Here is a 13,973-nt window from a genome sequence, read left to right as displayed (position 1 = left end):
TCCAAGAGGCATTGAACTACTATTAGGAAGGGTTTAGACTGAAATAAACTCCAAATAGGCCCACCTAGACACCAAGTCAAACAAGTCGGACAATCATTTAGCACATAAGGTCTCACATTGGCCTCTAGATTTTATTAAACATGTTGGCATACCCAAATAATATGAAAAGGTCGCATGCTTACTGTGTGAACATATAGGTGTACATAAAATTAATTAATTTTAAAGGGGCAGAAAGTTATATAAGTGCAGAAAGTAATTTTACTAATTTGATTTTTTTTAAAAAAAAAAAACACAGCGAAAAGGTGATCACAGATGCAGAAACATAAAAAAAAAACGGTAGCAACTTTAATTATTATGCCAGAAAATAATTTCGAGTAGCAGTTAATATATTATATGCAGAAAATAACCAGTAGCTGATTTCAAATGGCGAAACAGTTAATTACGCCGTAGGGAATTATTATTTGGAGCAGATTTAATAGGAGCAGCAAGTATCTGAAGTGGCAGGTTTATGCAGAAAAGATTGTTATTAATGCAGTAGCTGATTAGACTATTATGTGAAATTTATTTTAAATGATAACAGTTTAGTAGATGCAAAAAATAATGATAAAGCAGTAACAAATTTTAATTAGGAGTAGATTTTGTTTTAAAACATTTCAGATTTAAATTGGGAAAATAGTACTATGCTGATTTTCTCTTAAATATATAGAAAACCGTCATAGGCAAACTTTATTTAGTTATTAGCATACTATAAATATTAACACCCTAAAGTTAATTAAACATGCTGAAAATATTTATTGATTAGTCAATATTATTTTATTTATTAAATCCTAATGGGCATGATTTCTAAATATGAGTAGAATACAAAACAAATTATGACAACCCTCCTATATTTATCCAATTAATATATAGAGTGTTAGGTTGGGTAAATGAAACACGGGAAAGCATATATACATTATTTATTATTAATAATTAAGAAGGCGATCATATAAATCAAACAAACGAGTTATAATGGGCAGTTAAAGCAATTGAACACATGAAAAATCTTAAATTATAATTAGACAAGTTTAAATAGGTGATCAAGCGATGATAATTTTATTTTTATTTTTATTTTTATTTTTTAGTTAAGATATAAGTGAAACTATTAAAAACGAACTGTTAATCAATCACAATCCTATAGGCATGTTTTCTAACACAAATAAATTTACGATAAAAATAAAATAAAAAAACAAGTAGCATATAAATTCCCTCCCCCTTTAGACGATCCCCCAAATATATTTCATATATAGGAGAGAGTTAGAGTTATACAACTATTACAATACCAAAATAAAATTGAAGCAAACAACTATAACAAGTAAAACTGAATTTTGTTCAGAAAAAACCCATCTCAGGCGGCTCTTCAATACTTGAACTCAATGTTCAAAATCACCTGCTAAACAAAAGAAAAGCAATACAACACAAATATAATAGAAGGGGTACTTAACATTAATCATTTCATTGGAGACGGGCAAAAGGACATAGTCATATTAACTCAAGCATCAAATTACTCAAATAAGTAGCAAACACCGAATATGACATCATGCACATACATCACATATAAAAAGGGAGACGATAACTAACCCGGATGCTTCCCTTTTATATTTTATTCATACTCAACATTCAAAATAACATATGTAAAACGAAAATAAACTAGTGGAATAGAACTAACCAATTATGCAGAATATAATTATCAGCAATGCAGACGAACTTAATTCAAATAGATCCGTACACAGGAAAATCGAATGGAGAAGCTCTTAGAATGTTCACCCAATTTTAAATTTTTAGAGTAGAGAGTACTTTTGTTCTTGTTAGAATATCAAACATGAGTCCAAGTGAGAGGGAATTGGTCTGATTATATAGCAGAGAGGGGGACACAATTAAGGGAGAAAATAAATTAATAAGAGCATCTCCCGGCCAATTTTCCTTAAACAAAAGGATATAAAAAGAATCAATAGAGGTCTTTTTACCAAAAATCAATGAATAAGAAACTGCACAGATTTAAATAAGGACAAAAATCACCTTCAGAAGGAAAAATAAATATTTATCATAATCACTGTGATTCAATTAAATCAAAATTTACCATAACTAAAAAAAATTAGCCGTTTGAAGTCAGATTAAGGGCACCAATATAAGGAAAGAAATAGTTTAGGATCAATTAAACATATTTTCCTTATNATCGGATAACTTCCTTTGGATTTGTATTTATTGGGTTAATATTAGAATTTTTTAGTTTTGATTTGTATTTTTTTTGGCCGTTTATGTATTTTTGTGTTCCAATTTATTCAACTTCAAAATCGTTTATTTAGTAAATTTCCTTTTGAGTCTGATTTTTTAGTAAACCTCGTTACTATTTAGGGTAGGTTTTGTATTTTGATGTTTACATTTCTCCAATTTCAGTTAATATTTAATTTATTTAATTTCATACTTAATTTGTGTTCATATTAGTATTGTCAGTTGTATTTTTCATATGTCAATTGTATTTTCATAATATTATATTTATTTAAATGAAATTATAGACGACTAAAATGATATATATTCTTACTTAAATTGTATTCATATTAGTATATATGTTGTATTTTTATATTTTAATTTTATTTTTCAGCAATATTATATTTATTTAAGCATATTGTATCCATGTGCATTCAATTCAATCATTTTGTATGTTATGTTCAAATTCAATTATCAACTATATTTGTATTCAAAATAAATGTATTTTGTATGTTGTATATCAATAATTTGTACTCATGTAATTTTATTTTTAGCTTTTGATTAAACAAAAAAAATGTATTCTAAACTGATTTTGTATTTTAAAAGTTGTATTCTAAAAGTTGTTTCCTAACAGTTGATCAAATTCACTATTCACTTTTATTTGTAACTTTTGATTTAAGAAAAAGTTGCATTCTAACCTGATTTGTATTTCAAAAATTGTATTCTAAAAGTTGTTGTCTATAATTGTTGAACAAATTTGTATTCCAATCAAATTTATACTCCAATCATTCAATCTATAAAATCATAATAATTCAATAGAGAATAGGGATCACATCATCAAAATTGTATACAAAATAAATTTGTATTCTAATAATCCAATACATAATATCATCAAATTTGTATCCAAACTAATTTGTATACCGATTATTCAATATACAATATCACAACAAAAAATTTGTATTTGAAAATTTTTTCGAAAATCTACTCTCATGTTGCATCACCACTATTGTTGATGAATTCTTTGAGATAATACCAGATCGATTATATCTTGAAGAACAAATGTGATTTTTCGATTGTATATTTCAATTAGCTTCTTTGATCGATCCTCGATTTTGTGTTTTGTAGGAACACCGATGAAGAATTGCTTCAATTTTGTATTTCAAAATTGCTTCCCAAATCTATCAACAATTTTGAATTTTCCAGGAAAAACAATGATGAACAGATGCAATTTTGAATTTTAACGATGATGAACATAATTTTGATCGTTATGCAATTTTGTATTTTTTAGGAAAGAAGGATGATGAACTTTTTTTTACAACAGATCCATGACTCTTGACAAATAAAAATAAAAATTCTTACAGGAGATTTGTCCATAAATGATGATCAATCGACTTGACTTCTACGAAGAATAAGGATTATCAATGGAGAATCAAAAAATTGATAACGGAGTTTGAATAACAATCGATTAATTCAAAATTTTGTTATCCAACGAAAAGTGGGGCAAATCAACGAAAACTTAAATTCAATTTCAATGGAGTATTCGAAAATGGATATTGGAAATATGCAGAACAATGGTGAAAGGCATTTGAAAGAACAAGAGAGAGATGGCACTTCGTATTTTTCCAATTGTAACTGATTAGAGATTTAAGCGATTTTTATATTTTTGGAAATATTTTCTCCCATGATTTTCTCCATCCTGTTGTTAAAGATTTGTATTCTTTCAAATTAAATAAATACAAAAGTCAGCCCTATAGCAAATCAAAATATTGATATTTTAAATAAATATTGAAAATGTTGGCAAATGGTCCTATTAAATGCTAAAATATTATTGTTTTGAAAATTTTCTCTAATAATTTGCTTGAAGTTTGATATGACTCGCCAAAATAAAATTCAAATATTTTTAGCATGATATACAACGAAAAGGACCAAATAACTACTAATCGTCCCATCAAAGTTTGGGCGAATTAATGTTCCAATCAATTTTTTGTTTAATTTGATCAGCTCAATTCAACTTTATTTGAAGATTGAGTTGATTTAAATTAATAAATATATAATTTAAAATGATCCATGAAAAACTTTGTAAAGAATTGATTTTTGTGTGATATAATATCATAATAAAGGAAAAAATTCATCAGTTTCATATTCTAATTAGGCAAATAATATGATGAAAAAGTAGAAATGAAAACTTGATAAGAGCTGCATGGAGTGAGCTAAGGCCGTAATCTTATTAGTTAAACTTAATACTTTTTCCGTCTCAATTTATGTGACACATTTTGGATTTTGAGTCTTAAACAAGTCTATTTTTTACCATAAATTTTTCATATATCTTTTAAATATTTTGGATTATCAATTATTGTGATTTATAGTACTTTTTACATAGTTTACAAATATATAAATTTCATTTCAAAAAAAATTGAAGATTTTATGCGTAAATTTTCGATCAAACTTAAACTGCCACAGCCTCTGCCCTTCGGGTGAGCACTTTGTGTGCACTGGGTAAACCCCCACTGTGTAATAGCCTGCAAACCACACAGAGAATGTAAACCGCACTAGACAAGCCCTATGCAACAGGCTCGACTCAGAAGGCATTGAAGGGGTATCGATCCCGGGTCATTCATGTGAATAACCACATCTAATATTTATTAGCTCCTAGTATTAAGATAAAATTGCATATTTTGTCTTTCAAATGAGTGGGATTTAATTTTTTTTTCCTTATACGGATTTGTTTCAAATGGGTTGTTCCTTTCATTTTGGTGCTTTAAATGGGTTGGTAATTAACCCTTATATTGACGTTTAATTTTTGTCCTTTAGCAATTGTGTTTATACTTAATGGGGCATAAATTCTTTAGAAACTGTAGTCCTGCCCTAACATAACTTTGTGAAATATTATGATGTGAAAATATATACTATACTTTGTCAAAAATTATTTATTATGAGGCAAATGACCAAGATGGTAACCCATGGTAAATGGAAGCCCTTAAGAAGATAGCCCATTCCAAAAGGTCAGCAGAGCATGCTAAATCTTTCACCAGACTTAATGAAAAAATTGGAACAGAGCCAAACTCTTTGGTCTTGTGGCTTTTCCCTCAAATTGCACTTGATTTGAATACAAATTTTTACTTTGGGAAATCAAAGAAAGTAGGAACTTACTAGTACATTTTAATTCAAACTGATTGAGAATGAGAATGGGCAAAAAATGCTATGTATTTATTCATGTAGTTTCAAGCCAAAAAAGGACATGTAGCTACAAAAGAATAATGAACCCTAAACTAGGGAGGCAACAGACTTGACATTAAATCAGAGGGCTATTGGGAATACCCATTTGCACCTCACAAGAATCGGATCAACTTGTTAAAAATAAAAATGTACACGAGAGAATTCACCTACCATCTGCAGTGGAATAACAAGGAGAGAGGTTCTCCTGCAAAACATCCCCCCAGACAAAGAACAATAAGAATCACCAGTGTGCTATTTGCCCCACTTTAGAGGCCTGCACAAAGAATATACCTCCTCTTAAATCTAATGCTTAGCTTTCTTTACCGTGTTGTTAGAGAATATGTGTTAGCAAAGTCAGGTTCTATAAGCCACCACCCTTCAGAGGCAAGCAACTCAAGATGCTCCTTTACTTTTTCAGTTAGCTATCTATTCAATCCATCCGGCCTCCAAACCCTAAAACTGAAGGACCTCTGACTTTCAAACGCTTAGACCCACTCTCTATTCCCCGTGGTTCCCCCCTCTTACTCTGCCCCAATTCAAACTGTAACCTATGATCTCTCTTGTGCTCATCTTGTTTACTCAATGCTTGTTCATAACCAACCCCTTTCTTCAACTTAATAGAGACTGGAACTGTACCACCTCTGACTGACTTGTCTCTGGGATGAAAGTCCAATGCTTCCTTAGATTGGCTTGAAATAGCAGCAACGGACCTATGATTTATATCACAAGTCGAGGAATGCTCTGGCAAACACAATGGCCCCAACCGTCCTGATTGATGTTTCTTTAATCTTTTAAAACTCTGCAAAGTATAGGCCAAAAATACTTATATTAAGGTTATTGATTTGCTCAAATAACAAGGAAAGGAACTTCAGTGCTGAAGTTAAAAGGATATGAATATACACTAAAATTGGTCATTGAAATTAAATTCAAAACTGGAAGGATACTAACTTCTAAAAAACAATTAGTTTCACTCTCTAAACAACAAATCACGTCAAGTTGAAGAAATTTGTAAGATAACAAAAAAATCCTTTTAGAAAAATAAAACTATTCCCATATTCCCCCCAAGCTGGATAAGAAAAGAGAAGGAAATTCTACCGGATAATAAGAACTGTCATTGCACAAGTATTTACAAAGAAATAAATTGTGGGAATATGGAAAAAAGAAAGAGAAAAATAGAGCATTTAATCACACATCTTTCAACCTCTTCTGCAAACTAATCGATGAATATTTGGTTTTAAAAAAGCATCAATGACTATTAAACTCTACCTGATTTTCAACGTTGATAGACATTGAATCATGTACACTTCTATGTTCTGCTCGAGGACGTCTCTTCACTCTGAAAACTTCTGTATCAGACTCATCACTGTCTTGATCTATAACAGTTCTACAATCTGCCTCATGAGCTACTTTCTGATGGACTTTACTGCTAGCACTTGATGAAATCTCCGATCTTTCACTCCCACAACTAAAAACATCACCATGGAGCTTCATTGATGAACTATCCCCTAAGTTACAGTTAGCATTTCCCTGTACCTACAGTTGAGAGCTGGATTAGCTTGAGATCAAATAAAAGAGGTACTGTTTTTTCAAGGCAGAACTCGAAGAAAGTTGGCATGTATAGAATTACAGAAAGAAGACCACTTACATTAACACCAGTGGAAAGATAATCTTTTGGCTCCATTGAAGAGTCGAGATCAGACACAACAGGACCAGAAGCATTTGGGGCTTCCTCATGAATTGTTTGTTCAACCGAGTCCTCTGGCCATTCAAAATTGATTTCACAATATGGAACATAACCATCATCCTCGGCTCGTGGAAACATGTTTAAAAGTATAGAAAAGTCATCAGTTTTTCTGTGTTTCTGTTGAACTTCATGCAAAACCACCTTATCCTGCTCAAACTGTCTAGCTGCAGTTTCCATGTCCAAAATATCTTCCCTTAGGCAAAGGGTTCTATTGCTGCCGCAAGGAAAATCAAGTGACCTAGGTTCTGATGAACAACAGCCAAATAACGAATCATCAGTTTCACAAGCATAGCCAATTTAACTAGACAATAAAAAGAAAGAGAAGGTTCATTCTAAAATACCATGGCGAAGGCACACTGCATGTGCATAGCAGTTGCAGTTAAGGTAAGCTACATAACAATCACGCTTGCATATGCTGCAAAGAATGGTACCATGTGTGAATAAAGATATGCCTGAAAATGCTTTTAACCTTGCAAGGCACCAACGAGCACGATGCTGAAACCGCATCAAATTCAAAAAAGAAACTTTGATGCTATGATGAGTGATCAAGTCTGCAGAGGAATAGTCAGGATCTTCCAGTTCCAAACTCGTACACAGAAGCATTGCTTCTTTGCATAGAAGTTCCTCATGGGGAAGTAAGGGCACCCTGTTCAGAAGTGCATAGCGACGGCTAGAAATTGAACCCATAGGAAACCAATCGCCAGTTGCAAAGTTAACCGCCTCACCACAATTAAAACCTGCATAGAAAGACATAAGATATTAAAGTCCAAAATTTTATGTCCTCAAAAGGACCAGAACAACCAAGCATAAAATAGTGGAGGATTAGATAATTATTTGTTTGGGATGTGTCTGATTGAACAGACTTCACGCACATTTTTCCTTGGACTAAAATCAGGAAAAACAGACCTTTTTACTAGGTTAAAAGAAAGAAAGACTCTTACCATGACTAAATCCTGCATGATACGCTCTAGGAAAAGTTACTACGAATTCGCCGGGCTTTTGAACGGCTTTATACACAGGTACACCATGCTCTGACAAAATATTAGGAGGAAACAGTGTTGTCTTCCCCAAAAGCACATCAAAAGCTCCATCCTCTCCATCAGCTGATAAGATATCATTGGTATACACATGCTCTCGGACAACCTTCTCGAAGTCAAGTGCTGCATGACCTGGAATACCGTACCACGTTTTTGCTGCCCCACAGTGCTGATAATTGATACTACAAACAGACAAAAAGATGATCAGGCCCTGGAATAACAAGGACTAACATGGTTCAAATCAAAGAATACATACCTATATAAGTAGTGGTCTTCCACATGCCAAGCAAACATACTAAATAGCATTCCAATATACAACATAGGTTCAGTAACTCCCTGAAAATTAACAATTGAATCAATCAGAGACTGAGACACATCTTCTGTTTGTTCATATTTTCAATAGAAGATGGGAAAAGGTAATCATTGTACCGGGATCGATTTTTCAAGGAGTCGCAGTACTGATTTAGACAACCGAGAAAGTTCCTGATAAAAGAAAGTAGAGAACATAATTAGAACTTGAAAAGTAGTTATTGAAATCAATAAGGCCACCATTGACCTCTTTAGGACTACAGCTAAATGTTGACAGGAGGGGGAGAGTTGTGGTCTAGGAAACTAAGCAGGAAATGAAATAGGTGATTCATTATTTGCCTTGGAACCAGAAGGGGAGTAAAAGAAGAAGACTAAAAGAATAGAGAAGCAAACAAAGGAGGACTTAAGAGGGAGATATCTCCAAAACATGATAAGAGTCAATGTGCACCCTAATGGCACAAAAGTCGACAATTTCATAAAACAATTCGATATGATATTGAGAAAGGAAAAGGAGGTTAACAGTCAGAAAAACATGTTAATAGGAATCACACCTTCAAATTCCATTTGCTTTTTCCGAGCTCATCATTTGGAGAAGATGAAAACGCACTACCATCAACATCACAGGCATATTCCACACTATCAGTCTTTCCACAAGCTATTTCATGCCAAAATTCTTTTTCCAAGTATGTAGGAGGAAGGCATCCCGCACTATAATATCGACGAGAAAATACCTTGTTCGCCATTTTCTCGAAATCTCGGAATGAATAGTTCCTGAAAGATTACACTAGTCAAAAGTGAGGCATATAACTAACCAAAGGAAGCAATTACCAATTACAAATAAAATCTAACCTTCCACTCATGAAAAAGGTAACCTTGTCATCTGTGTCCCATTCTGCTAGACGAAGTGGCTGTACCCTAGTAGTAAATTTAAAACCAGTCTTCTCTTTCATCAAAACAACTCCAGCAGGAACAGAAGCAGTTATAGGGGCAACAATCTTGCATATACCTGTTACATTTCAAATATAGCATCAGCTTGTATCAGTCACAATTAAGCCTACCAGCAGCACCATAAATTGCCTAAAGAAAAACAAACTCAATCCAGAAAAATCATATATATAATTTTACAGTCAGTAAATTGCAAGAATAACTGTGATTACTATATTCTTTTTTGGTAGAGCAACTCCAAATGAAAAGGGCTAACTCATTCTCGCAGAATGCAGAGTCATAGCAAAACCACTGAATTCGTTTGACGAACAAATTAAAATGATAAACTTACCATATTTAGAAGCTTCAGGAGCTAACTTCTGGAGATAAACTAAAGGATCCTCAAATTCCTCTTTAGTTGGACAGTATACTGGACATTCTGGAATTTTATCAATCCAGTCCAGATTGGAAGTGTCAAACTTTGCTACCTTGTGCTTTGAGAAAATATCTTTTCCGTTAAAAGAAGCCCCAGATCCTGGATATGAATCAGTATTAACCTGGATTCTAACACCACATGAAGCAGAAGATCGTAGGGCATCTCCTCCACTTCTACTCAGCATATTGCTGACACAAGAAAGATCATTCAAAGATTCTGTTTTCATTCGTTGAAGCCTCTTTCGCTTCAAAAATTCCAATTTAGCCTCCCTTGACATGCAGACTCTCCCTTCCACCTGCCACAGTGAAAATAAGCTCAATAGGTTGAACATGAAAACCAAACAGTATTAAAAAAGCAAAATCATTGTTGCAGATAAGTATAAAAGATCTCACGCAGCTACATTATGGAATAATAGTTGTTATTCAGCTGTAAGAAAAATAGGTCTTACAACAGGGCCAAACCAAAACATCCAGGAGATTTATTCAGAAATCAGAACAAACAGTCAATCGTAGAAGCTTTAATATTGACTTGCAAAGTAGTAAACGTAACGAGACACAGGGAACCCACAACACAATGAGTATTCAATTATTCATGAATCCAAGAAATTTTCATTCAGAGAAACCAGCTGTCACAGGCCCTCAGGCCTCAAGCATGTAATTAGCCATCCCCTGTCACAGGCCCTCAGGCCTCAAGCATGTAATTAGCCATCCCCTGCCCTACTGAAGCTTGCAATTACGTTACCCGAGGGAGAGCAATTAAGCGCATAGATACAAAAGAAATACAGGGGTATAATAACGTGAGAGCACTAGTAATTAACCAAATAAGTATTAAAAAGTTTACTCACAAAAAACTATTCGTACAAATTATGAAAAAGAGTTTAAAGTGTGAACACTACTAATTGCTGAAACAAAGATAAAACAGGTGTAAACCCAGAGAAAAATAAAACTTATACTTAAGAAGATAGTTGACAAATTTAACTTGACAACTGAAAACAATTCAATTACGAACCAAAATCATAGGTTCAAAGAGATTTTTATAAACTAAGTCAACATTTTTTCTGCAACAGAAATAAGACGAGGGGTAAAAGTATAGAAGACGAAGAAAGCATGAACTACCAAAAACCAGACACAACTTATTCAAAGAACTAAACCCATCCATGAACAGATATCTTTATAAACGACCCATAATATAACTAGTAAGATCTGAAACAAACAGGAAAAATTTCTAAGCAGCACAAAATTGAATTCGAGAGAAAAAAATTCCAGAATTTGGTGATAACATCAAACAATTCAATCAGGAATCTATTGTGAATACTGAAAAAATCAGCTCAAAGCTTCCTTTATAAAATAGTTAATCTTCATTCAATTTTCTCTTAAATGGATGACATGAACAAATACTCATTACAATATGTGAAATTAGTTAATAGAAAGCAGCAGAAATCACTGGGAAACCATAAAGTAAAAAAAGAAGGAAAACTCCATAAGTTTTCACTGGAATCTTAAGAATACTTGAGATCCAAACTTCCAAGCAAGGAACAAAAAATTACATTCAGAACTCAAAATGTTACAAAAATACAAAACACATCCAACTGACAACGTACCATCTCATTACGAAGCTTTTCCCTACTCTTCTTCGTCTTCACAGAAAAAACAATACAAAAAAGGGGTCAAAAACAACAATACAACCGTCAGTCAAGCCCTAGATCCTGATCTAGGGCATAAGGAGCCAGAAAAACACCCTTAGGCTCGCCACATTCCCTTAGCACTGCACGAAACGAGTCAAACTCAGAGATCAGAGCGATTTCACCAACCGAGTGACTCAGTTACGCCAAAAGGAGAAGCAGTAATCAAACCGAACGAGAGACAAACAGTGAGTGCGTGAGAATTCTTCGGCGACTCTGTTCACCGGTAAAAGGAAAAGTTGTTCGCCGGCGAGGGGAAGAGGTTTCCCGGCAAGTAGAGAGAGGGAAGAGAGAAAGAAAGAGAGAGGAAGGGGAACAGTAAATGGAAATCCAGAAGTATTGGCTTTTAGAAAACGGAAAAAGAGAAAATGAAGGATAATTTATAGTTTTATATATAGAAAATAGAAAAACAAAAGCTGGAAATACATTTACTTTTTTATTTTTGAAAATAATATTAATATAAAGATGGAAAATATAATACTATAAAATTGAATAAAATAATTAATAATTATAGCTTACTGGTAAAAGCTAAGAAGTGTGAAGGAAAGTGGTGGTTGGTTAGGTTCGTTCAACCAAATGCCAGCCGTCCTTCAAACGCCCCGTTTTTTGAACAGTTACTGACACGTGCTTTCCCAATAATACCCCTGATTTAATTACCCTAATATATTTGAATCGAGTTTCTTTTATAAGATCTGCGTACACATTATTATCTTCATACTCCATCTAGTAGTAGAATTTCACTAGGTGTGTTTTAGTTATGGTTCTTATTATTGTATTTTTATTTTTGGTCGGTTTTAAAATAAATATTTGTTTAATTTTTCACATTTTATATTTGTTACATAATTAAATATTATTTTAATACATTTTATGTATCTTTAATTTAAAATAATAAAATTCAAAATTCCTCTCAAGTTTAAAATCATATAAGTAAAATTGAAAAGGATGAGGTACTATTTTTTCACAATTTTTTTAAAAGTAGGTAGACAAATTGAATAGAATTACTTCCATTTTGAGTTCTTAAACTTCAAGTGTACTTCTAAATTAATTTTAGAAAGCAACACTTCCAGGTTTGAAGATAAAAAAGATAATCAATACATACAACTATAATAAAAACAAAAGTTTGCATTCTAAAAGTAAGAATAGAATTTTCACATCACACTTATATATACTAAAAAATTCAACATTTCTATATAAAAAATCATCATTTAAAATTTTAATATAGCAATAAAAATAGATAATAAAAATAAATTCAATAAAATCTCATAAAATGGAATCTGAATTAGATGCATGTTTACTTATTCAAATTCTACCTAGGCAAAAAGTTTGTGGTTGAGTTTTCTTTAAAAAAAAGTTTTATTAAATGAGTAGTGTTCCTATGTGCTATTTTATATATATATATCTTTGTTACAGTATGAAAGATGATTTTGGAATTTGAAAAAAGGAAAGGGTAATTTTGGAATTAAAATTGAACAATGAGGGAAAGGAGGAAGAAGCAGGAAAAAAGTACTTCTATGTGCTACAGTACAGAGAAGAACTTTGTGGACTACTTCTCAATCACTGTGTGGACGGTAGAGATTTATCCTTCCGCGTTTGGATGTGAAATCTAAGGTCCATGTGCATAACAGTTACCATACTCACACGTATTGTTGTTTAGTTTAACCTACCTTTCTGTTAGTTATACATAGAAAACCATCGAGAATGTGGTGCAGTAGATAAGATGTTTGTTTTTTCCTTAATAAGAGGTTTCAGATTCGAAACTTGGAGTACCAGATAAAAAATGGAGTATTTCTCTTAAATGAGAATAAAAAATAATCGGAGTTCAATTTGAGTACTAGATATCGGAGGGGTAAATGTGTCATTTGATTAAAATAATGAGAAAAGGCAAGTGGGGGAGTTGTCTAACGTGGGCGTAGGTTTCTTATTGTCAATCGAAACGTGGACCAATGAGGAGAAGGTAAGAACACGTGGCAAGATGATGACGTGTCATGAAACTGTGTGCTTTTGCTTTCTGAAATAATTATAAGAAAGAAATTGCCAGAACGGAAATAGTTGGGCTGTTACATAAATGTATCATGTTCCCTTGTGATCAGTTCCGTCACGGGAGATGAGTAAACATTTATATGATACATTTAAAATAATTTATATAATCATATGACATATTTAAAACAATTAGTTTGGAAATTTTATTTGACTTGTCACGTAATTTAAGAAAATAAAAAAGATATTATAGAATTTTTAATTTTTTTAGCCATTAAAAATGTCTTAAACATGTCACGTGGAATATGAAAATTACGTTATACGGAATCTTTGATTACGCGGAGGTTGGTTGGAAGTGAGTAATGATTAGAATTCACACAGCACAGCAGAGAGAAAGAGTCAGCG

The 13,973-nt window shown here is 32.6% G+C and overlaps 1 protein-coding gene across 1 annotated transcript; it reads right to left on the bottom strand.

Annotated features, from left to right (window-relative positions):
• Positions 1 to 5,428: 5,428 nt before the first annotated feature.
• LOC125851735 (lysine-specific demethylase JMJ706) lies at positions 5,429 to 11,948 on the bottom strand. Its single transcript, XM_049531484.1, has 11 exons — positions 11,511 to 11,948; positions 9,827 to 10,205; positions 9,400 to 9,556; positions 9,102 to 9,321; positions 8,671 to 8,724; positions 8,498 to 8,577; positions 8,146 to 8,423; positions 7,546 to 7,941; positions 7,106 to 7,449; positions 6,727 to 6,993; positions 5,429 to 6,259 (listed from the first exon to the last, which is right to left on the bottom strand). Exons 1-11 carry the CDS (start codon positions 11,511 to 11,513, stop codon positions 5,891 to 5,893), a joined length of 2,547 nt encoding a protein of 848 aa, XP_049387441.1. The 5' UTR covers positions 11,514 to 11,948; the 3' UTR covers positions 5,429 to 5,890.
• Positions 11,949 to 13,973: the final 2,025 nt, after the last annotated feature.

This window comes from Solanum stenotomum, unplaced genomic scaffold, assembly GCF_019186545.1.
Source record: "Solanum stenotomum isolate F172 unplaced genomic scaffold, ASM1918654v1 scaffold29271, whole genome shotgun sequence".
Lineage (NCBI taxonomy): Eukaryota > Viridiplantae > Streptophyta > Magnoliopsida > Solanales > Solanaceae > Solanum > Solanum stenotomum.
This window is presented reverse-complemented; position numbering and strand designations above follow the sequence as displayed.